General features: G+C 37.7%; 1 protein-coding gene and 1 pseudogene across 4 annotated transcripts; one reads left to right on the top strand and one right to left on the bottom strand.

Moving 5' to 3' along the window:
* Window positions 1–1,666: 1,666 nt before the first annotated feature.
* On the bottom strand, window positions 1,667–10,163 carry LOC142975145 (cytochrome P450 9e2-like). 4 transcript variants are annotated; one of them, XM_076117854.1, is made up of 11 exons: window positions 10,033–10,163; window positions 8,117–8,322; window positions 6,231–6,391; window positions 5,933–6,070; window positions 5,406–5,611; window positions 4,983–5,118; window positions 4,767–4,862; window positions 3,865–4,086; window positions 3,431–3,531; window positions 2,855–3,023; window positions 1,667–2,110 (listed from the first exon to the last, which is right to left on the bottom strand). In XM_076117854.1, the coding sequence occupies exons 2-11, from the start codon at window positions 8,317–8,319 to the stop codon at window positions 1,944–1,946; spliced, it is 1,599 nt and encodes a 532-aa protein (XP_075973969.1). In that variant the 5' UTR covers window positions 8,320–8,322; window positions 10,033–10,163; the 3' UTR covers window positions 1,667–1,943. The 4 variants fall into 4 exon arrangements, with proteins under 4 accessions (XP_075973969.1, XP_075973972.1, XP_075973968.1 ...); XM_076117857.1 differs by lacking the exon at window positions 10,033–10,163 and adding an exon at window positions 9,609–9,627; XM_076117853.1 differs by lacking the exon at window positions 10,033–10,163 and adding an exon at window positions 8,816–9,087.
* Window positions 10,164–14,569: 4,406 nt separating this feature from the next.
* On the top strand, window positions 14,570–20,594 carry LOC142975151 (cytochrome P450 9e2-like; annotated as a pseudogene).
* Window positions 20,595–21,575: the final 981 nt, after the last annotated feature.

Here is a 21,575-nt window from a genome sequence, read left to right as displayed (position 1 = left end):
TGTAAAAAGCTAGTACCAAATATGGACCGTACATGCTTAGAATGGAGGTTGTTGGGTTCGGAAGCGATCCGAGATGCAACGGTAGCAATTTTAATTCGCTACCTACTAGAACGGAGGAGGGCTCGTTTTCCGGGTAGGGTCTCATTGAGGCAAGCTGACCACGTTAACCATGGCGCAAAACGTGCACTTCATATTATTTTTTTTTAATCCACTGTTTTCGGTTGGTTTTATTTCAAACCGAACATGCTCCGAACCTGGACGATATTCCCATAGCCAAGCTTTCGCATTAATAATTTTATATTAAAACGTTTGTAACATACTTACTTATTCCAAATACAGTATAGATAGAATACAGGATTAAAATGAAGAGGCACTCAGTTACAAAATAAGTTATTTATATTTACGGTACAAACTACACTTGTTTATAAAATAACATGTCTTTAGTAGTGTAATTATTGTAAGGTGAAGTAAATAAGTTTGAGGAAAATCTGTGTTGAAAAACTATCCGTGTAACTTTATATTATTTGCACCTAAGTGGTGATTCATGACCGCACGCCGCTGCGCTGCTACCAATGCACTGGGTGGAAATTGACTGCTAATAGGAAATTAATTGGTATAGGGAATTAGCAAATTGTTATTTAAATACAGAATTTGACTCTGAAAAGTATGTACATTCTCGTTTCCATGGAAACAGAAGCAAAATCCACTTACTATATTTACTATGATTGCCTCTCCTTCGTCAATAATAATAACCTATTTGATAGTTGATAGGCCTTCAAGACCGTCACATTACGGCTTCTCAATCCAATTATAATCTAATCAATCAACAACAATAGTAGATTTGTTGACCAGATTTAATGATTCCATTCAATACTATCATTAAGTAAGAAGGGGATCCCTTCTATTTGCATAATGTTCTTTGTCCTAATATATTTCGGCATAACGATTTTGGCACAATTTGTTTTGGCATAATAATACTTCAGCATATTTCTTTTAGGCATAAACATTTTATGTTGGCATCATTTGTTTCGGCATAAATTTGATTCGCATAACGTTAGTAGGCCTAATGAGTATTAGCATAACGTTAGATGTTGCAACAAAAGTTAGTGACAGAACCGAATTGTTGCAAAACCGACTCCACGTAGTCTTGTTTGTCCTACTCCTAGAGCGTTATTTAAAATCGCGTAGGCGCGTAGGGGCTAGGCGGCCCGCGGGCTGAGGAGCAGGCGACTTCGGGCGAGCTGCCGCGACTGGGGCTGGCCGGCGAAGCCGGCCAACAAGCCGAAGCTGCGGTGGTGAGCGAAAGCCGTCTGCGACGATTAGCACGCGTGGAGCCGCCGGAGGCCCGCAGCGCCGGAGCCGTGACAGAAACCCTGCCTGATGCATGCTTGCTTGCTTGCATGGTTGTTTGCATGCTTGCTTGCATGCTTACTTGCATACACAAAGCTACGCAAATTTTCAATACTCATCGATCTTAGTATTCAAGCGACTATAACCATAGTTCGTACACGAGACGCGTCGCCGACATTCGAATTTTGGTTCACGTTGAATAAACCTTGATCATGACGCTTCAGATATGGCAAAATTAAGCAATATAGGTAGAGTTGGATTTTAGATGGGTGGTCGATTTTAATTTTGAGGAATGCAAAATAAAACTTCAGATAGGTAGTAGTTAAAACCTTTTTTTTATTGAAAAAATGTTTTGATTCGAAGTCTATTTGTTCTTAAAATCTGTATCATTAACTATCATATAAGTGTCAGCACTTGACTTAAATGAATAAATGATTTGATTTTGATTTCAAAGTAAACGAGGGTTGCAGTCCACCATAACAGCCAAATGAGTCGAACACTTAACAAAATGACACATATTATATTCTAGAGTAGTATAAAAAAGTTAAATTCCTAATCAACAATATCACTGGTGCAAGTCACATTTTTAGATTTTAATTCCTAGGTTTAAACCGAAGCCAGTGTCCTCCCTTCAACTCCATGTTCAACTTCTCCATAGTCAGTTCAGCAGGGATGCAGGTCCTTTCACAAGGCGACAGTTCCAACTGCCTTAAAATCTGGTACACCATCACCTTCACTTCGCAGAGGGCAAATCTTGACCCTGGAAACATCAAAATTAATATATGAGGTCGTATAAAAAGTTGAATAAATGTATAATTAAGACAAGTAAACCGCCTACCATAAATTATGGCACGCAAATATTAGGTCGGGTAAAAAGTCTTTTCGCATTATAGCATGTATGAAATTGTAATAAAATCTCTTTAGCTTCAAGAATCACAAATGACTACACAGTTCGTTAGGTTTCTTTAAGTGAGCTCGTGAGGTACCCAAATATCGAGCTTTTTTGTGTAGAGAAAAGATTTTATTACAAACTAGCTGACCCGCGCAACTTCGCTAGCGTCACATAAGAGAGGATGGGTCAACATTTTCCCCGTTTTTGTAACATTTTTCACTAGTTATCTGCTCTTATTGGTAGTAGCGTGATGATATGTAGCCTATAACCTTCCTCGATAAATGGACTATCTAACACTGAAAAAATTTTTCAAATCGGACCAGTAGTTCCTGAGATTAACGCGTTCAAACAAACAAACAAACAAACAAACTCTTTAGCTTTATAATATTAGTATAGATTAATTCATACTTTAATGCGACAAGACTTTTTCCCCGACCTAATATTAAAAACCGGGTACTGCTAAACCAAAATAAACGTAAAGTCCTGTATTAAGAAAGTTACAAATTTCATGGATGTCTTAAAGCTGTACTAGAATTTCAGTAACATGTATATTTAGTAGACTGAAATGGGAAACCAGTATTAAATAAACAAGTATATTTATTTTGTACTCACCAATGCAGTTTCTGGGTCCCAAGCCGAAAGGCATATAAGCGAATGGTGGGATACTATGCTTGTTCTCTTCAGAGAAGCGCTCAGGGTCGAACTGCTCAGGGTTGGGGAAGTACTGAGGATCATGATGGAAGGCATACACCGGGATCGCCACTACTGTATCTTTACGCAACTGAAAAAATAATATACATTAAGGGCTGTCGCGTTAAAAACAATCTGGTAAACTTGAGTTCTGGTTAAGTTTATCAATAAGGTAGAAACACAAGCGGGCATTCATCGACGACGACGAATGTTCGGAAAACATACGCTTTGTCATTGCCGCGTCTGAATGTAAACTGAATTGTGACGAGCAGAATTGAATGATTGTTAAGCCCAATGAATAACCAGATCGGCATAATCCGAACTAGTGTAGTAATAGCTTCGACTCGTTTTTGTTATTCGATAATTAATACTACCGAACCGATAATGTCGGCTTCCTTATGTGTGTAACTAATTAACTTACAGTTTTTCTGACTTTTCATTAGCCTACGCAGGTTCCATCGACAGAACAAACGATCAGAAAATATAAAAAAAACTTACGATGTAATGTTTATCAGACTTTTCATTAGGCTTTCCCAAGTCATAGTCTTTCAAGCACACTCTATCTAATGCCACTGCAGGAGGCCACTTCCTCAGCAGTTCTGAAACCAATATGGAACGTTATCGATTGATTACAGAGAACCTTTCATCACTTCGCATTTTGTAATTAACCTCATGTTACGGCTGAAACTAGACTTAAGGCCTAACCCTCGTTCAAGAGGACCCTTGTCCAGAAGTGGGACAGGAACCCAAAAATCCTCATATTACTATCAAAGTTGTCTAAAATTTTAGTACATACAGATTTTTTTTCGCATCTTGCTGTAGTTAAAATTTCTGCTTAACTCTCCCTACTGGTTTGCCTATTAGCTGTAATTAGTTTGATTTTTTTTCTGTTTTGTACCTTTGATTTTTGTTTCTTTAGTTTAACCACCTACCTGATACAACCATATCCATATAGGGCATTTCTTGAATAGATTTCAGGTCAAATTTCCCATTGTTCTTGACGTCGAATTCCTTAATCTCCATCGCCAGTTTCTCTTGAACTTCAGGGTTGCAAGCCAGTTCGTACAGAAGGAAAGACATTGCAGTAGATACAGTTTCGAAGCCAGCCAAGAAGAACAGTACAGCTTGGGCGACCAGGTCGTCGTCGTTCCATACTAAAATATATTTTTGTTTAACTATCGTTTTGGCTGATTATTAAAATTGTATTATAAACTACAATATAACTAACTATGAAAAAAAAAGAATTTTAATTTAATAAAAAATATTCTACGAGGCGTCGTAGAATTCATCTGAAATCGCGGTAAACCGGAAACATGTCCAAAGGCTGGCCGCCCTGCTACGTTGTACGGCAATGCTGATTTATTTGGCTAGAAATAGGCCAACCTTTTGGCCACAAGTAGCGTCGACTAAACACTTCTTCTCTAAAGCAACTGCGAGTGTTCAAACCCTATGACCCCAAAGTCTCGACCCCAAACAACACAATAACATTATTGTTCTAGCCCATTGAAAGCATTCTTCTATTGATATTGAAACGTCCTTGGCAAGGAATCAAACTCTGTCACGCGATACTTGTGGAACATGTACTCGTATTTAATTTATGGTTTGTCTGTAATTCTACCTGCCACCGGAACTTTTTGTGAACCTCACCTTGTAATTCGCATCATATTTTATCATAACATGTTACCTTTTATAACCCACACAATTTATTGAACTCGTCATCATCAACACAGTTTTTTTCTATTGTAAAAAAAAACTGTGTTCCACTCGTTATTGCTGTGAAGCACTCGTTATTCTTCTGCGTGTTGTTATTTTGAAGTTTCATATTTATACGAACCTCTATCAACATTCTTGGTGCCAACAGAAGACTCATCTACAGTAGCGAATCCAGCAGATTCATTATCAGCCTTCACGGTTTCATGTGTAAGTTTACCTGAAATAATTTACACATTGAGTATAAATTACACTTTCAAGGTTATTTTAATCCATAATTGCTTGATCATCTTCTGTTATTTGAGTATTGTAAGTTTTTTAAACTTCTAAAAACGCATACCTTTCTTAGCTTCCATGAGTAAATGGATCATATCGGGTCTAATTATGTGCCTCGCGTCACGATCTTGCATCGTCTCTAGAATAATTTTTTTGAAGAATTTCTGTGAAGACACCGAAATGAAGTCCAACTTCAACAACTACAATAACAAAAAAAACTAGTTAAAAGCAAAGGAATCTTATTTTATGTTGAGAAGAACAAAACCACCAATGTGCCAATGACTCAAAAAATCACAAACGAGTAATGAATATGAATCAATAACTTTAATTGGAAAAAACAGTAATTACTTCAAACTTCAACGACCAAACAATGGGAATCACCAACAAAGTCGTGAAAAAAATGTTTGTGGACTTGAAATGCTTTGACTTTCGAAGATTGCAGACTTGGGTTCAATAACCTTAACCAACCAAAAGAGAATCATCTTACCTTAGAAATCTGTTTTGGCAAACTAATCAGGGCAAAAACTGTGATCAACTGTCGTAAGCGGAATTGGAAAGCGTTTCTGCCCATCACGTAGAATTCGTTGTTTTGTTCATAATGAGAGTCTACCTTCAGACCGAAGGCGCAAGAGGCGATGACATCGTTGGCGTATCGCGTGGTCAGGTCCTTGCACTCTATGTCTATGTAGCCCTCTGTAGAAAAGAGAAAAAGTAGCAAGGCGACTTTGCAACATGATTTATGGTCTTCTTCTTCTTCGTGTCAATGGTTTTTTTTTTGTTGAGACATCCTTACAAAGAGACTGTTTTAGAACTGCTGCCATTTAACTCACCAGGCTTTAGACTAAAGTTCATTTGATTTACTTGCAATTTTGAAATCTGATAATCAATAATCAAACCAAAATTGATCCTATAATTTATTTTCTCTTATTATCATTATGATTATAAGTTGTTTTCAAGCACTCTCAAAAGTACTCATAAGAATTGTTAATTTTAGATATTCTTTTGAATGCTTACCGTTAGAAGACTCAATCTTCTGCTTCAAGCTACCCATCATCTGGTCTCCGACCTCCACCATGAACGGCACCATCAGACGTATCTTGGAGCTGGTGAACGCTGGACTCAGCGTCGAGCGCATGTCCTTCCATTCTTGACCTGTGTGAGGCAAAACAAAGATATGGTTACACATTTTAATAGCCATAAAATAATGGGAACTTTACCAACCTCTGGGATACCATGATTGAGAATAGTCTGAAATACTGTTTTAAATATCTCATACGTTTGGAGTTAATAAAAATAAATTTAAAATAAATACCTTTCAAAGACAGTAGGTTCCTAGCAAAATATGAGGTACTCTCGCTGAAGAAAGAACGATGGTCGAGGAAGTACTCGAAGTCTTTGACAGCAATCTTCTTCACCAGCTCCAAGTCACGGATCAATACAATTTCTTTAAGAAATTCGAACTTTCCTACGAATCTGACAAAATATACGACTCTTAAAGTCACGTTATCTTTTCAATTGATGATCATCACTATATTTTTTTGTACGGAGCGTGATCCGCTCCGTACAAAAAATGATCCGTAACATAAAAGATGAATTCGTATTTCATGTTAAATAATATGTACATATAAGCTTTTTCACATGATGTGTATGTATAACTCAACAACTTTTTTAGTCAACAAACGGTCATCTATACTAATATTATAAAGCTGAAGAGTTTGTTTGTTTGATTGATTGTTTTGTTTGTTTGTTTGTTTGAACGCGCTAATCTCAGGAACTACTGGTCCGATTTGAAAAATTATTTCAGTGTTAGGAAAATTATGGCCCATTCTCTCTTATGTGACGCAAGCGTTGTTGCGCGGGTCAGCTAGTGATATTTAAAATTAACCTTTAAGTACCGACGTGTGGTCTGACAGACACTTTCGTAGGTCAGAAAGTCTAGTTACATAGGTTAGCGAATACGTATCCCCCCGTGCTTCTCTCTACCCCTCAGTAAGTCGCCCGGCAGCGTTCGTGGAGAGTTGTTGCGTCGGCGCTTACGGTTCCGGTGAGTTATGGCTTTTATAAGATCGCGAGTGGTCTGTCAGACCACTCGTCTGTACTTGTGTAACTTTTTTTGATTATGACTTTTGTCAGATAATATAGGTTTTTTCTTATATTTACAGTTGCTTATAAAAATAGATAAGTCGGGTATAAAACGAGCAACCACTAGAGCAAATAAAACTGTTCCTCCCATGAAGAAAACTTACACGCAACTACAAGTACAGGGCCTCAAAATAAAGACCATGAAGATATTTTAACGGAATGGCTATATGAGAGTTTAGAATCCCACTGTGATGAAATTGACCCGAATTTTGTTGCCTTGGAAAGTGACTATAATTCTGTTACATCTGTTCTTCAAAACTAAAGAAAGAACCTAAGAAACATGTGTGCCTAAAATGCAGCAAACCTGTTTGCAAAGAGTGTTTGTAAACTTTGATAGTTCCTACCATTTGGTGCCTTGTGATTTACAAGAAAATTGTTTTTAACCTATAATATTATTTCTTTTTTGCTTATGTGATTATTTATCTTTGAGAAAAAAGGACATTTAAAATGTTTCTATAGTTTGTTGAAATATAATAATTAGTAAGATAAAAGTAACGTTTTTCGTCCAAAGAATTCGAGACTGTAATTTAGTTGTTAAATTATTAATTATAAATGGTTGTACTACTATTTTTTTTTTCATTTATTCAATAACTAAATACATATAGAATTCCTAGAAATATTTATTTACAATTATAATATTAATAAACATAAAAGATTTCTTTACTAAAGCTTTGGTGGTCTAGCAGACCTCACGTCGGTACTTAAGTAACTAAAATAGCACGTCGGTACTTAAAGGTTAAAAAAAACATTTCATAATCCTTTTAATGATCAAAACAATTTTTTTCAACCATGTAGAATAAAATTAAAGACACATTTAGCACATTTATTGGGGGCATGCAAGGTTTCCTCACGATGTTTTTGTTCACCGTCTGAGCATGTGATAATTATTTCGAACACAAACATAACTTCGAAAAGTCATTGGTGCGTTACCTCGGGTACGAAGCTGCGACCACTTGGATGGGAGGTACCAACTTATACCACTTGGCTATCACTGCTTCATTACATTTATAGGTTGGAAAACAAAAATTAATTAAAATCGTCATCATATTCACTTACCTTTCTTCCGGGAAAGCATCGTACAAAGTCATTAAATCTTTAATAAGATCGTCTTGCCGTAGCAACACTCTTGCCAGGTTGCCCAAGAACGGGACAGGTGTCATATTCTTCACTCCTCGCCTCTTGAAGCCGGAGTATACATTGTGGAGGTACAAGGTCACAGCGGCGACCAGGACGGTCACCCAGATTAGTAGGATTATCATGATCTAGAACAATAAGAACACAAGTTTTGGGTGGACTAAAGCAGTGACAATATTGTATTGTAGTATGACAATAGCGAAACTGCAATGGAAATATTAATTGAACAAAGATAATATTGGTCAAATAGTTATTGTTGAAAAGAATATTAAAGTATAGTGTTGATAATTCAAAAAAATATTGAGATTACATCAAATAACATTTTTTGTTTTGGAACAGGAAGTTCTAAAAGATATCAAATAAAAATAAATAATTTTATCTATTCTAGAAACTACGTAAATCAGACAAAAAGGTGATTAACTATACACTACAGTTTTGTTATAACAATTGATAAACTATGTGCCTACTCTGTCTACAAAACAAACTGAACACTTATCTGTAAAGCCAAAATATAACCTTCTATTGATTTCAGCCAAATGAAGACACATAATAAACATTCATCTTATTTTTCTTGTTCTTATGCCACGACTCGAAAAGAGATGTTTTTGCAAAACAACTTACGGTAAAATGCAATTTTCACAATGTCCTACGTAGTATTTGAAGTGTTCTCCTTTATGAAATAGTCACCGCATCAGTAATACGAAACAAAAAAATATATATCAACTGACAATAGAAAGTTATTTCTCGTCTAGCACTTTTTATACGCAATTATATTTGTTTCAATCACCTAGACAGAAATCTTGTTAGCGACGAAAAATTTATATAAGTTAATATATTAAAAAAAAGTTTAAGTAACACAAAGCACTCGCTGTTATAAACACAACTGGCATTTATCAAGTTTATCTTGTTTATAAATACAATGATATGTAATCGGTACAATGCGACTTATTTGTGTTGGTCGAGCTAGAGGATTAAACAACTTTGTTTATGTAATAACAAGAGTTAGTCATTAACATACTGGTTTAATATGTATACAAGCAAAAGTGACGCTGTGTTCGTGACATTTTCAAGGTTGTACAGTATACAGTGCTTATGAGACTTTCCTACATTCAGAAAAGAAAACGATCGAAATAAGAAGCTTCTAATCACACTGTCCTAAGTTAGTCACTAAAACAGTTGCCTATTTAAGCGCGGTTTAGGCGGACGTGTTAATTACGATATATAAAATGGCTCCAGTGCTATCCAAACATCAAAAACTGGCCTCGCTACAGCTTTGATAGTTGGGTCTATCAAAACAAAGAAAAGAATAAGAAAGACTTGGGTCAAGGAGTATTTATTACGAACATATACACAATGTGTACAAAAACAAAATACTATCTTAAGAGGCGCAAACAAATATTGGTAGTAACATTACGTTTTCTTGCAACGGGGAATTTATACCAAGATTTGATATACTACTCAACCCATGCTGTCAATAATAATAATATAATTATCCTTGAAACACATCCACACGCTCGAAGTTCTGCGCACCGACTGAAGCGACTAAACGCCGTCACACCTTCCTTAATTCAATTGTGATAAGGTTCCTAAATAATTTAGTAAATCAGTAGTACTAACTAGTATATTTTCCTAATCTGCCTCCGTGGCGCAGTGGTTAAGGTCACCAAGCCGCTACCATTGGGTCGGGAGGTAGTGAGTTCGATTCTCACACGGAACAATTATTATAACGTTTAAACACATAGGTTCTTCTAGCCCAACGAAGCCTTGCACGTTTATGTGCGTCATTTCATCACTGTGATGCGGGAAACTGTAAATATCATAAAAGAAAATTAACTTACGGCTTAATTTGAATTCACTTCACTGAATCCTTACTACGAGTATATATTATATAGAAGCGTTTCAATAGTATTTTATTTATTTCGTTCCTTTCAAGAAACTGTAGCGTCTTAGACCAGCGTTCAATGAAGACTATTCACAGTGACGTTCCGGGAGCGCAATTTGAGACAGGCATTATGAGGCACAGCCTCGTCGATTAATTGATCAAGTGGCAAAACGGGCAAAGATGGATTAAATTATCGCTGACTCGTGCTCTTAATCAAACGTGTATTTCTACTGATTATATTTTGGGGAGCATGTAGTAAAATCTTACTGTACAATATCTAAAATTAATTAATTCCACATTTTAGAAGCTAAATATGTAGGTTTGATTGTGAGTCTCCAAGTAGGTACTTGGAGACTCACAATCAAACCTGAACCTACATAAATGTAATTAAAGGCATTTAGGTAAATACCTTTAATTACTATCAGCTCAAATACAATGATAAAACGTACCGGATGTATTTTTTTGTAAAAGACAACTACCGCATTAATTATTATAATTTTTTTAGTAAACAACTCCCGCACTATGAATTACTCTTGTGTCGCGGAGACTTTTACAAACATGCAAACAACGGACACAAAGTACAGCCAGACTTGAAACAATTATTTGTAGACCGCACGAATTTACGAATCGAACAAACGACCTCCCGACGCAATAGTAGTATTTGTATTTAATTATTCTTTCTATAATGGGTCTTAGCTACGCAACTTCATTTGCAAAGCATTATTTGAAAAAAGAATCCCTTTCGAAGCTTTAATGGTAGAACTATAATAATATAGTATTATGAACTAGCTGACCCGCGCAACTTCGCTTGCGTCACATTAGAGAGAATGGGTGAAATTTTTCCCCGTTTTTGTTACATATTTTTCTGGTACTCCGCTCCTATTAGTCGTAGCGTGATGATGTATAGCCTATAGCCTTCCTCGATAAATAGGCTATCTAACACTGAAAGAATTTTTCAAATCGAACCAGTAGTTCCTGAGATTAGCGCATTTGATTTGTTTGTTTGATTGTTTGTTTGCTTGTTTGAAGCAAACAAACAATCAAACAAACAAACAAGCTTTATAATATTAGTATAGATAGATAAATTAGTGAGTAGAGTTACATCGAAGAGTGCACTTACAGACTTTCTTTTCAAACAATGAGAGTGAAAACCACGAGCTGTAGTTAGCTAAAATAGAGTCTCAACACAGTCTTTGTTGTGTTTTATCCGTTGTTATGACTAGGCAGTAAGTGCTATAGATAATTCTGACCCTTAAAACTAAATAGTAATGATGACACGATACAAAAATGTTTTTTCTATAAAACAGTAAAATAAAATATACCTACAGTTACGAGAACTAAACATTTGTCGCATCATGGTAGTTGCCTGAACCAAAAATTTCAATGTTTAATTATAAACGCGAAAGTTTGAGAGGATTAATGTATGTTTGTTAAACTCGATTATAACGAAATTTGGTACACTTACTTATATCTTATAATTTAGATTAACACATAGGATACTTTTTACCCCGGGACATCGTTGCACGTGGGCAGAAGGAAGTAGTTTATAACTTATTCATAAGGACACATTTTAAAGGGACTAAAACCTAGAGACAGCGAAGCGGCTCATCTCAAAAACGAACAGAATGTAACCAAAACTGACGATATTATAACATTCAGAAAATAGAAATATAGAAATAAAAAATAAAAATCAAAATCGAATCATTTATCCTGTTGACACTTACGATAGTCGTTACAATTACTGAATCTACCACCAGCTAGGAGACAGGTAGACCGTTATGAGAAGAGCTAAGAAGAAACTCACGGCCGCTCTGTTCAATCGCCAAAAGATTTACAATGTGGTTGATATAATAATAATTGACCATGTGAGGAGCTGCCAATAAATCAACGATGTAGACTAAACGTCAGTTAGGAAAAGCGACCAGGCAGTGGAATACAGTAGCCCGACTGACTCCATGGTGTGGTTTAGGTCGCCACGCCGCTACCATTGCGTCGGGAGGTCGCTGGTTTGATTTCCACACGGAACAATTTATTTGTGCGATCCATAAATAAGTGTTTAAGGTCTGGTTCTACTTTGTGTTCGTTGTTTCTATTTTTGTAAAAGTCCCCGCGACACAAGAGAAATTATTAGTGGGGGAGCTGTCTTTGAAAAAACATCCCTACAGAGTATAACATTCTAAATGAGCAGTAAATCGGCGCTGATCAAATATTCATACAAAATTTCGCCGCTTGTCGATAGTGGTAGAGAATCAAGCTACAGATAGAATAGCAGTAATTCACAAGTTAATTTTAATTGATTTATTGTAACATAATGATTAGGTAATGAAAAACCAAACTAACGGTGACATAACAAAAATATTGTGGAACATGATTGTTTATATTTCTGATTATCTGTATAGATTAAAACTAAATATTTTACCTAGATAATAAAGAGTACCTAATAACAAGATAACTTCGTGTCATCCTAACCAGGCAGTTTTAATAACTGTCTAGTGTCTAGATAGATATAACATATTTAGGTACAGATAATCATTGGACAACTCACTTATGATCATTTGATTCCAAACTTATCAGCTCTTGTACTATGGTAACCAAACAACAGATAAACACACCTTTATTCTTTTAAATACATACTTATGCGAATAAATGAACAAGCAGGCTCTGAACACTGTTATTGCGGCCAGGTGGCTACGTGAACCACTGCGCCAAACGAGCAGCTTCAGTTTTCCAGTTCTAACACCAGACCAACATTAAAGGATAACTATGAGGGTATAGTTTTGTCACACGCGGAAGAATAGTTCTCCAATCCATCAAAAATCAAAATCAAATCATTTATTCATTTAGGTCAAATATTGATTCCCCTCGGGGAGTTTCCACCTTGTGGTGGTGAGGGGGTTCACTAGCCGTGGCAATCCAGCCACGGTGAAGCTAGGTGGGACTCAACCCGTAAGGCCTGACGTAAGTCGGGTTCGGGGGCTGCCGTCTCTTTCGAGGTGGTGGTCGCGAGGAAGGAAAACCTCTTTAAAAAACCGCAGGGGGGGCGGATCTTCGTGTCCTGCCCAGGGTGGGGATGTCTATCGAGTACCGTTCTCGGTGGACAAAAACCGCAACTCTGACTCAGTTGCTGGGTCAGAATCGGGGGTCGTTTGTTGGAGGTTGGGGAGACAGCGGTCGCGAGGAAGATAACCTCTATGCCATCAAAAACATCCTGTAAAAAACCTCAAGTCTCGCTGCTTGGTCTCTCTGGCGTAAAAAGTTGTGAGAATTATGTAATACCAAGTCGATTAATCTGTTTAGTCTTTACTTAAAGGACCTTAAGTTATGACATAAGTTATTATCATGCCAATATTAAAAATATTTTACGTTTAAAACAAATCTTAAACTACTGGTTCAAATTGACTGAAATTTTAAATATATCGTGTTTATACAATGACTGATAAATTGCAAAAAATTCAGGCTTCTTGTTTTATCCACAACGAAATTATAGGGGGTCGGAATTTTTTGCTCGACTTGTGGGGGCATTGCCGTGCCCCCAGATAAAAAATCGTGCCCGTGCCGAGACTATGCGTGGCCGGCAGGTGGTTCGGTCGTTAGCGGGCATTAGGTTTAAGATAGTTTTAAGATTCTGCAGAAAAAGCCGGCGGATCACCGTCTTGGAGGCCCCGCTTGTAAGGCCCCTAAATCCAAAGGAGGGTAAGTCTTGAAAGGATCGTCCGGAGTAAGAGCTCCCCAATCCACCATGAACCGGAGCGGGCTGGAAAATGAGGAAATAACGATGACCATGATGAGCCTTCCCCAGCATGCCACCACTGTAGGCATATTGAAGACACGGCCACCCACACATTGGCCGAGTGTCCGGCTTGGGCGACAGAGCGCGGTGCGCTGGTTGCCGCGATAGGGCCTGACTTGTCGCTGCCGGCCGTAAGGAGAGTGGCGCATAAGCGTCACCCACCCTAAATTGTGTCTCTGGCAGCGGACTGGGCGTCCGTTGCCAACTTGGAGGTGAGACTCCAAGGTAGGCCGATGGCCGTAGTGTCCGGTCCATCGGGCCAGTTGGCCTAGTAAGGGCCCCCGTGGAAGGGGCAATCGCGTGGCGTGCGACTTGCGTCAGAGACTAATAAATAACCTAGCTATTAGTAGCTATATTCAGTTACTTTAATTTATTGACGTTTAGTCTATATCGCTGATTGCTGGCAGCTCCTCGCATGATTAATTATTGTATCAACCACATTGTAAAACTTTTGACGATTAAAAAGAGTAGCCGTGAGTTTCTTGCTAGCTCTTCTCATAAGGCTCTACCCCCTTTCCAAGCTAGTGGTAGATTCAGTAATTGTAACTACTATCATAAGTGTCAATATTTGACCTAAATGAATAAATGATTTGATTTTGATTTTGAGTTTACTATAAATAAGCTCGCGACTGTACAGTTAAGTTATTATCTGGGGATCCAGATAATGTGTCTCATATATAGAGTCATGCTCAGTTGCGATTCAGTTGCCATTCATATTCCGCAAGGAAGCTGACACAGAGAACAAATTACTTAGTTTATAAGTAACTGTACATAATTTCATAATTTCTTGTTCTACGTACCGAACTTTAACATTTAAAGGTAAGTTTTTTTGGTAAGTCATTTTTGTTGAAAACATAAATCACCCCATGAAATAGAAAATATATATAGTGCTGATTTCCTTAATTCTTAAATATTCCACTCTTAAAGGCTATTTAAAACGGTACATTTTTTGAAAAAGAGAGGAAACAAAATTAACAAAAACCTGTAAAAAAATATCAATCAATACCAATAAAGTATCCTACTTCCTCCTCTCATCATTTCTGCAGGTTTTGGGATATTTTGTCAGCATGTGCTAATAAATCGTTTCCGGTATGCTTCTTTTTCTGCTATTATGGTGTACTTTATCATGTTCCTCTATTGTACTACATTACACTCTTTTGTCCGTTTCTCATGGATTGGTTGAAGCTTCCAGGCTTGCCATTTTTGCAAAAACCAGTCGTCTTACGGCTTTAGTTCGAAATCAAAGTATTTTACGCATTTTTTTTTAGTTCTTTGGGAAATGTAAAACCGTTAATGCGCACACACCCTAATTCCGGAATTTTTTACGCAAACACGCATTTTACCTTAAAATGCTTCGGCGCAGGTTGCACTCGTCGTGGTCGTAAAATGCGTGTTCGCGTTAATTCCCGTATCCTATTATATACGAGTATTAAACATGCAACGTGAGAGATGCAACTCTCGCAACAATATATAATGAGACAGCAAGTTATACTCGGGCCATTTTAAACGTGCGAAGTACGTCATGTCATTTTATCGGAGTCTCTCGCTCGCACTTACGTATTGTCACATACATTTAATTATTTTGATTATGACGTATTTCGCACGCTTGTAACGGCTTAATACATGTTATTATTTCTTCTAATGCAGATCATGACTGTCCTACTCTGGGTGGGTGTGCTAGTCATCGCAGTGTGGCTGTACCTGCGCCAGACTTACTCCGTATTTGAGAAGTATGGCGTCAAGCACTTTAAGCCTCTCCCGTTCATCGGCAATATGGGCAAGGTCTGGTTCCGTCAGCATAATGTAGGGTTCGACGTTAGGGATACCTACGAAGCCTTCCCAGAAGAAAAGTAAGTACATATTAGTTTTTTTTGCAATGCAAAACATATAAAAGTATTCATGTGCTTACTTGGGTACGAACCCTCAATCACGTGGTTCGAGGAGAATGTTTACGCCACTCAGCTATCAGTAGCACGATTTTCGGGTATCTAAAGTTTGTCATTTAAAACGTCCCAACAAAATAGTTCCTACGACGCCCGTCGGTGGCGCTAATCAGGTTTTCATACATAGCTTGTCGATAGCTAGCACGTTGCCGACAATGATAGAAAATTTGACAGTTTTTTAAAACGAATTTATGTATTTACACTTGCATTAAGGTTTGTAGGAAGATACGAATTTACAAACAAGACAATGATGATCCGTGACTTGGAGCTGGTGAAGAAGATTGCTGTCAAAGACTTCGAGTACTTCCTCGACCGTCGCCCTGTGTTCCCTGACAGTGATTCTTACTTCAACCGAAATCTATCAAGTTTGATGGGTGAGTGTTCAGTCTTGCGGGCTTATCACGTATCTTACTTGACAACTTGTGAACGTCAAATTGATGGTCACTATTCAGTACACTGCTGCTTTGACGTAACGTGTTAATCACTTTATACTAAGGGAGAAAACAATGTACAGCATAGTGGTTGTTTCAATGTCTGGTTATAGTCACGCCCGAAATCACAAATTTGTCGATCGCACTAATATATTTGGTTCCTTGTGGGGATCGGCCTTCCGACGCACTGGTGTGGTGGCGTGACGACCACCTCTACCACTGTGCCACGGAGGCAATAGATAAAATACCCATTATAGCTTTGATATACACCTCATGTTCAGGATATTTCTTATGTTTCAATTTTTCCTTGATGCTGCATGTTTGTTAAATTCGATTAAGCTGTGTAAAGAACTACTTGTTGTGTTCTTCGTTCGATTTGTCTTAGGTTAAGAATGGAAGGACATGCGCTCGACGCTGAGTCCAGCGTTCACCAGCTCCAAGATACGTCTGATGGTGCCGTTCATGGTGGAGGTCGGAGAACAGATGATGGCCAGTCTTAAGAAAAAAATTAAATCTTCAGATGGTAAGACTTTGATTTCTTTCTACTAGAGCTATTTGCAATGTCAAGTACATATATACGATATACATAGGTAAGGAGACAATGTCTGAATAATTTATTTTGATTTCAAATTAATGTATGATTTCGTGGGTCTTATTTGTTAACCGTTTACACAAACGTAACATAAACGGTTTTTGAAATACTATATTGTATTTGTATGTGTTGCAAAAAAGGTGTTTCTTATTGGTTCCACAGCTGGTTACATAGATATAGACTGCAAGGATCTGACCTCGCGCTACGCCAACGACGTGATCGCTACCTGCGCCTTCGGTCTGAAGGTAGACTCTCTCACTGATAAAGACAACGAGTTCTACACCCTGGTCAATGAGACGACAACCTTGGGTTTCAAAGATATGATCAAGTTCTTTATTACGACGACTGTGCCTTTTGTTGGGAAGGTAATGTTTACTATTTGCCGCATTTGATAATGTTTAATCTGGTGGGTGGATCTAAAGCTACTTTAAAGGACTCAAGGCTTAACCCAGGTCTCCTCATTATGGACGTTGATGGATTAAAATTATATTAAAGTATTGATGTTGCTAAATAATGTGCCTACTAAGACTAATATGTCAAAACAAGCATTTGTATTTAAAAAAATAGAAAACGTATCAACCCATCTTCATGTTTCTAGTTGTCTAGTAATGGTTTATCAAAAGTTGAAATATTTTTTTATCTTTATTTCAGCTCTTCAAAATGGACGTAATGTCGACAGCGGCGAATAAATTCTTTAAGAGTTTAGTACTGGGCACAATGACAGACCGTGAGCGACGTCAGATCCTCAGACCTGATATGATACACTTGCTTATGGAAGCTAAGAAAGGTAAATCTACTTCTATATATGTAAAACTCTTCCGCTACTGAGCGACTGACATACTGACGGATAAGGTACAGCCGAAACTATTGAACGAGCTACTCAAGGAAGGATTTACTCTTGAAATATTTTCCTTTAAATAGTGACATACAGTAAAAACTGATAACTTTTGTGTATTTTTCAGGCAAACTTTCACATGAAAATTTGAAGTCTAAAGGTGAATCAGCAGGATTTGCTTCCGTAGAAGAATCTTCTGTTGGAACTAAAAAAGTTGAAAAAGGTCAGAATTTCGTGTAGTCTTCTTCAGTTAATCATAATAAATCAGGCTTGCTACACATAGGTATATTCGAGTTGTTTAGCAGTGTTTATCGAATAAAAAAACAAAATCAAAGCAATTACTGCATTTGTTCGGCTTGTGCCGATTGGGTAGTTCCTTCGAGTACAATCGTCACAATCGGTATAAACATTTAAGGGCGGCGATAGCGAGCGGCATTTTTCTCGATCATTCGTCTATATACATTCGCTTTTGCCGCCCAGCTAGGCCGATTGTCACCCAACAATATGAGTTTAGAAAGCCTTGGAAATTATTTTTGTTCCTGTATTTGAAAAGACAACTCCTGCACTACTGAATTGCTCTTGTGTCGCAGGGACTTTTACAAACATACAAACAACGGACACAAAGTACAACCTGACCCGAAACAATTATCTGTGGATCGCACAAATAAATAAATCATTGTTCCGTGTTGAACGGACGAACTTACGACCTCCCGGCGCAATGTTAGCGGCGGCGTGGCGACCTAAACAACTGCGCCACAGACTCAGAGGCACTCAAATAACATTGTTTCTTTTCCTTTTCTAGTATGGTCCAACGATGATCTCATCGCGCAAGCAGTAATATTTTTATTTGCTGGTTTTGAAACGATATCGACAGCCACGTCGTTCCTTCTGTACGAGCTGGCTTTGAACCCTGAAGTACAAGACAAACTGGCGAAAGAGATCAGAGAATATGACATTAAGAACGGTGGCAAGTTAGACATGAAATCTCTCCAGGAGATGCCGTATATGGACATGGTTGTATCAGGTAAGCATTTCGTGGGTTTCAAAATATCACTCAGTAGAAAATAGGTACATTGATTGGTACAGCCGGCGGTATACAGGCAGTCTAAATTCTGATATTTACATTAACACTATTAGTGTCGACTATTTTCCATAGTATTTATTAGCCCCGGGTTAATAACCGATTTCACTTCGAACCCCGAACCCTATGAGGTCCTCATGTAATATATGGAAACCAGTGTACAAGGATAGAATGTCAACAATATTAATGGTTCATTTATTTCACACCTTGGTTCAAGCAGGTCCTGACTACGAGGTATTTTCTTTAAGGGGCTCGTAGCCAGTTGCGCTCACCGCATGTTAAACGATCAGTGGGTTAAACAACCGTTGGCGAGGTCACTCTAAAGATGGGTGACCGCATAGTGGTATTTGATCTGACCGTCTCCTTGCTTCGGTGAGCACGTAAATAGTCGGTCCAGGTTATTGTCCATTAAGATAACAGACGTGAACCCACGTCAACGGCCTTCCGGGCGGCTTGAACAACGTTGACACCAGGTTGACCACTAACCATACGACAGAACACCCTTCGTGGAACTAAGCTTTCTTTAAGAGAAATAAACGAATCTAATACTAGTGATCTCATATGAGCTTTGTATTGCAGAAGTACGCAGAATGTGGCCTCCCGCTATGTTTACAGACAGGGCTTGTACCAAGGACTATAACTTGGGCAAACCTAACGACAAAAATCCCCAAGACTACATTGTAAGTACAAACACAATTGAAATATATATGTTTTAAAACGCTTCCTGTTTCACCAACATCAGAAAGATTCAGATTTACTGATCAAAATATGAAGAATACAGAGATTACAATAATTTCTTTATTATGTTCTTATTTGTATTTTTAACAACGAACGTAAATAACAGTCAGCTCCAGAAGTTGCTGAACATTTATGTTGCTGAAAATGTAAATGTTATTCTCGAACTTCAAAAAATGTTTAAAAAAGAACATGTAATATTTTGATAAGCATGTCAGAGAGACTTCTTCCAATCTTTGTTGGAGTCGGCTTCCAGTCTCACCGAATACAGCTGAATATCAATAAGCATGATTTTACATGGCACGACTAACTATCTGTCCTCCACAACCCAGTTACCTGCATCATAACACGATACCCTTCGGTAAGACTGGTTGTCAGATTTTTATTTAAAACCTCATCTATTACAGATGCGTAAGGGCGATGGTTTGCTAATCCCAGTGATTGGCTTCCACCGTGACCCTCAGTACTTCCCCAACCCCGACAAGTTTGATCCTGAACGCTTCTCTGAACAGAACAAGCACAAGATCAATCCGTTTGCTTACATGCCCTTCGGTGTTGGACCCAGGAACTGTATTGGTAAGTTAAGGAGCTCTTTAGAGAGTACTGTCGAGATAATGTCGACATAGTAAATGCTTTTGGTGTACTATACTGTGGTTGGAGTGGTGATAATGCAAATCCTCTTGATCATGAACAACATCCGCGTTGTCGTACATGGACCACGGAGACCCATTCGTGGGTCCGAAGACCTTCAGTGGATATTTTGAGACTTATTTAATCTCTTCAATGCCACTAAAGTGTTTAACAACTACGACTATTAATGGTGCGTAATCATATTCAGTATTCACCATTTACTCGTATATTAATAAAAACATTTTAATTAGGAATTACAAGTGGCTTAACAGTTTTTCGACATTTTTTTCTTAGGGTCAAGATTTGCGCTCTGCAAAGTGAAGGTGATGATCTACCAGATCCTGCAGCACCTGGAGGTGTCTCCATGTGAGAGGACCTGCATCCCTGCTGAACTGACCACGGGATCAATCAATGTTCAATTGAAAGGGGGTCACTGGCTTCGGTTTAAAGCCAGGTCTTGAATTTGACCTTTACCCTGACCTCTAAAACAACTTCGCAGTGTGAAAACGTTTGGAAATATTATTGTGTTATTTTTTGGTGTACTCAAAAAAGTGTTTTCATTCAATCTGGTTTTCAATTGTTTCCTATTTTCGTATATTGTCGCTTTAGCAGTTCAGTGACACCAATCCTTGTTACAGTAATAAAACAAGTGTATGGCAAGCCTCCTGGCAAAACTTACTTTGAGATATTATTTTAGTAAATTGAACTTTGTTTTTAAAAAAAGAGATATCTAAATAGCTCTGTCTTCGTCTCACACTGAACAAAAAACCGAATTAACGAATAAATGGCCCATCATTATGACAGAGCGCCAGATTTGTATAGTCACAGACATAAATACATAGAACTTTTGTAAAATCAAATCATTTATTAATTAAGGTCAAATGCTGGCACTTATGACAGTCAATCACCAATGAGAAGAGCTGGCAAGTAACTCCTGGCTACTCTTTTCAATCGCCAAATGGTTATAACAATATATCTATTAGGTATAAATTTATTGGTGATGCAAGGAGCTGCTACCAACACTACCGAACACACATAGGTTTTAACAAAATATTAAATCAGTATATTTGGTACGGTTCCCTATACATTTGCATAAAATTTTATGACCTAATATAACTTGGCATAATTTTGTTTGGCATAATTATATTTTCGCATAATATGATTACGCATAACAGCATACGCATAATTTTTTAAGCATAATTTGCCTAACCATAATAATGATTAAGCATAAAGTTGTACAGCATAACTTTTCTAAGCATAATATCCTAAAGCATAAATTTATTAGCAAGCATGCAAGAAAGCATACAGGCAAACAGGCAAGCAAGCATGCAAGCATGCAAGCAAGCATGCAAGCGAACATGCAAGCAAGCAAGCATGCAAGCAAGCGTGCAAGTAAGCGTGCAAGTAAGCATGCAAGTAAGCATGCAAGCAAGCATGCAAGCAACCATGCAAGCAACCATGC

Source organism: Anticarsia gemmatalis, chromosome 8 (genome assembly GCF_050436995.1).
Source record: "Anticarsia gemmatalis isolate Benzon Research Colony breed Stoneville strain chromosome 8, ilAntGemm2 primary, whole genome shotgun sequence".
NCBI lineage: Eukaryota > Metazoa > Arthropoda > Insecta > Lepidoptera > Erebidae > Anticarsia > Anticarsia gemmatalis.
Note: the sequence above shows the minus strand (reverse complement) of the source record. Positions and strands in the feature narration are given on the sequence as shown.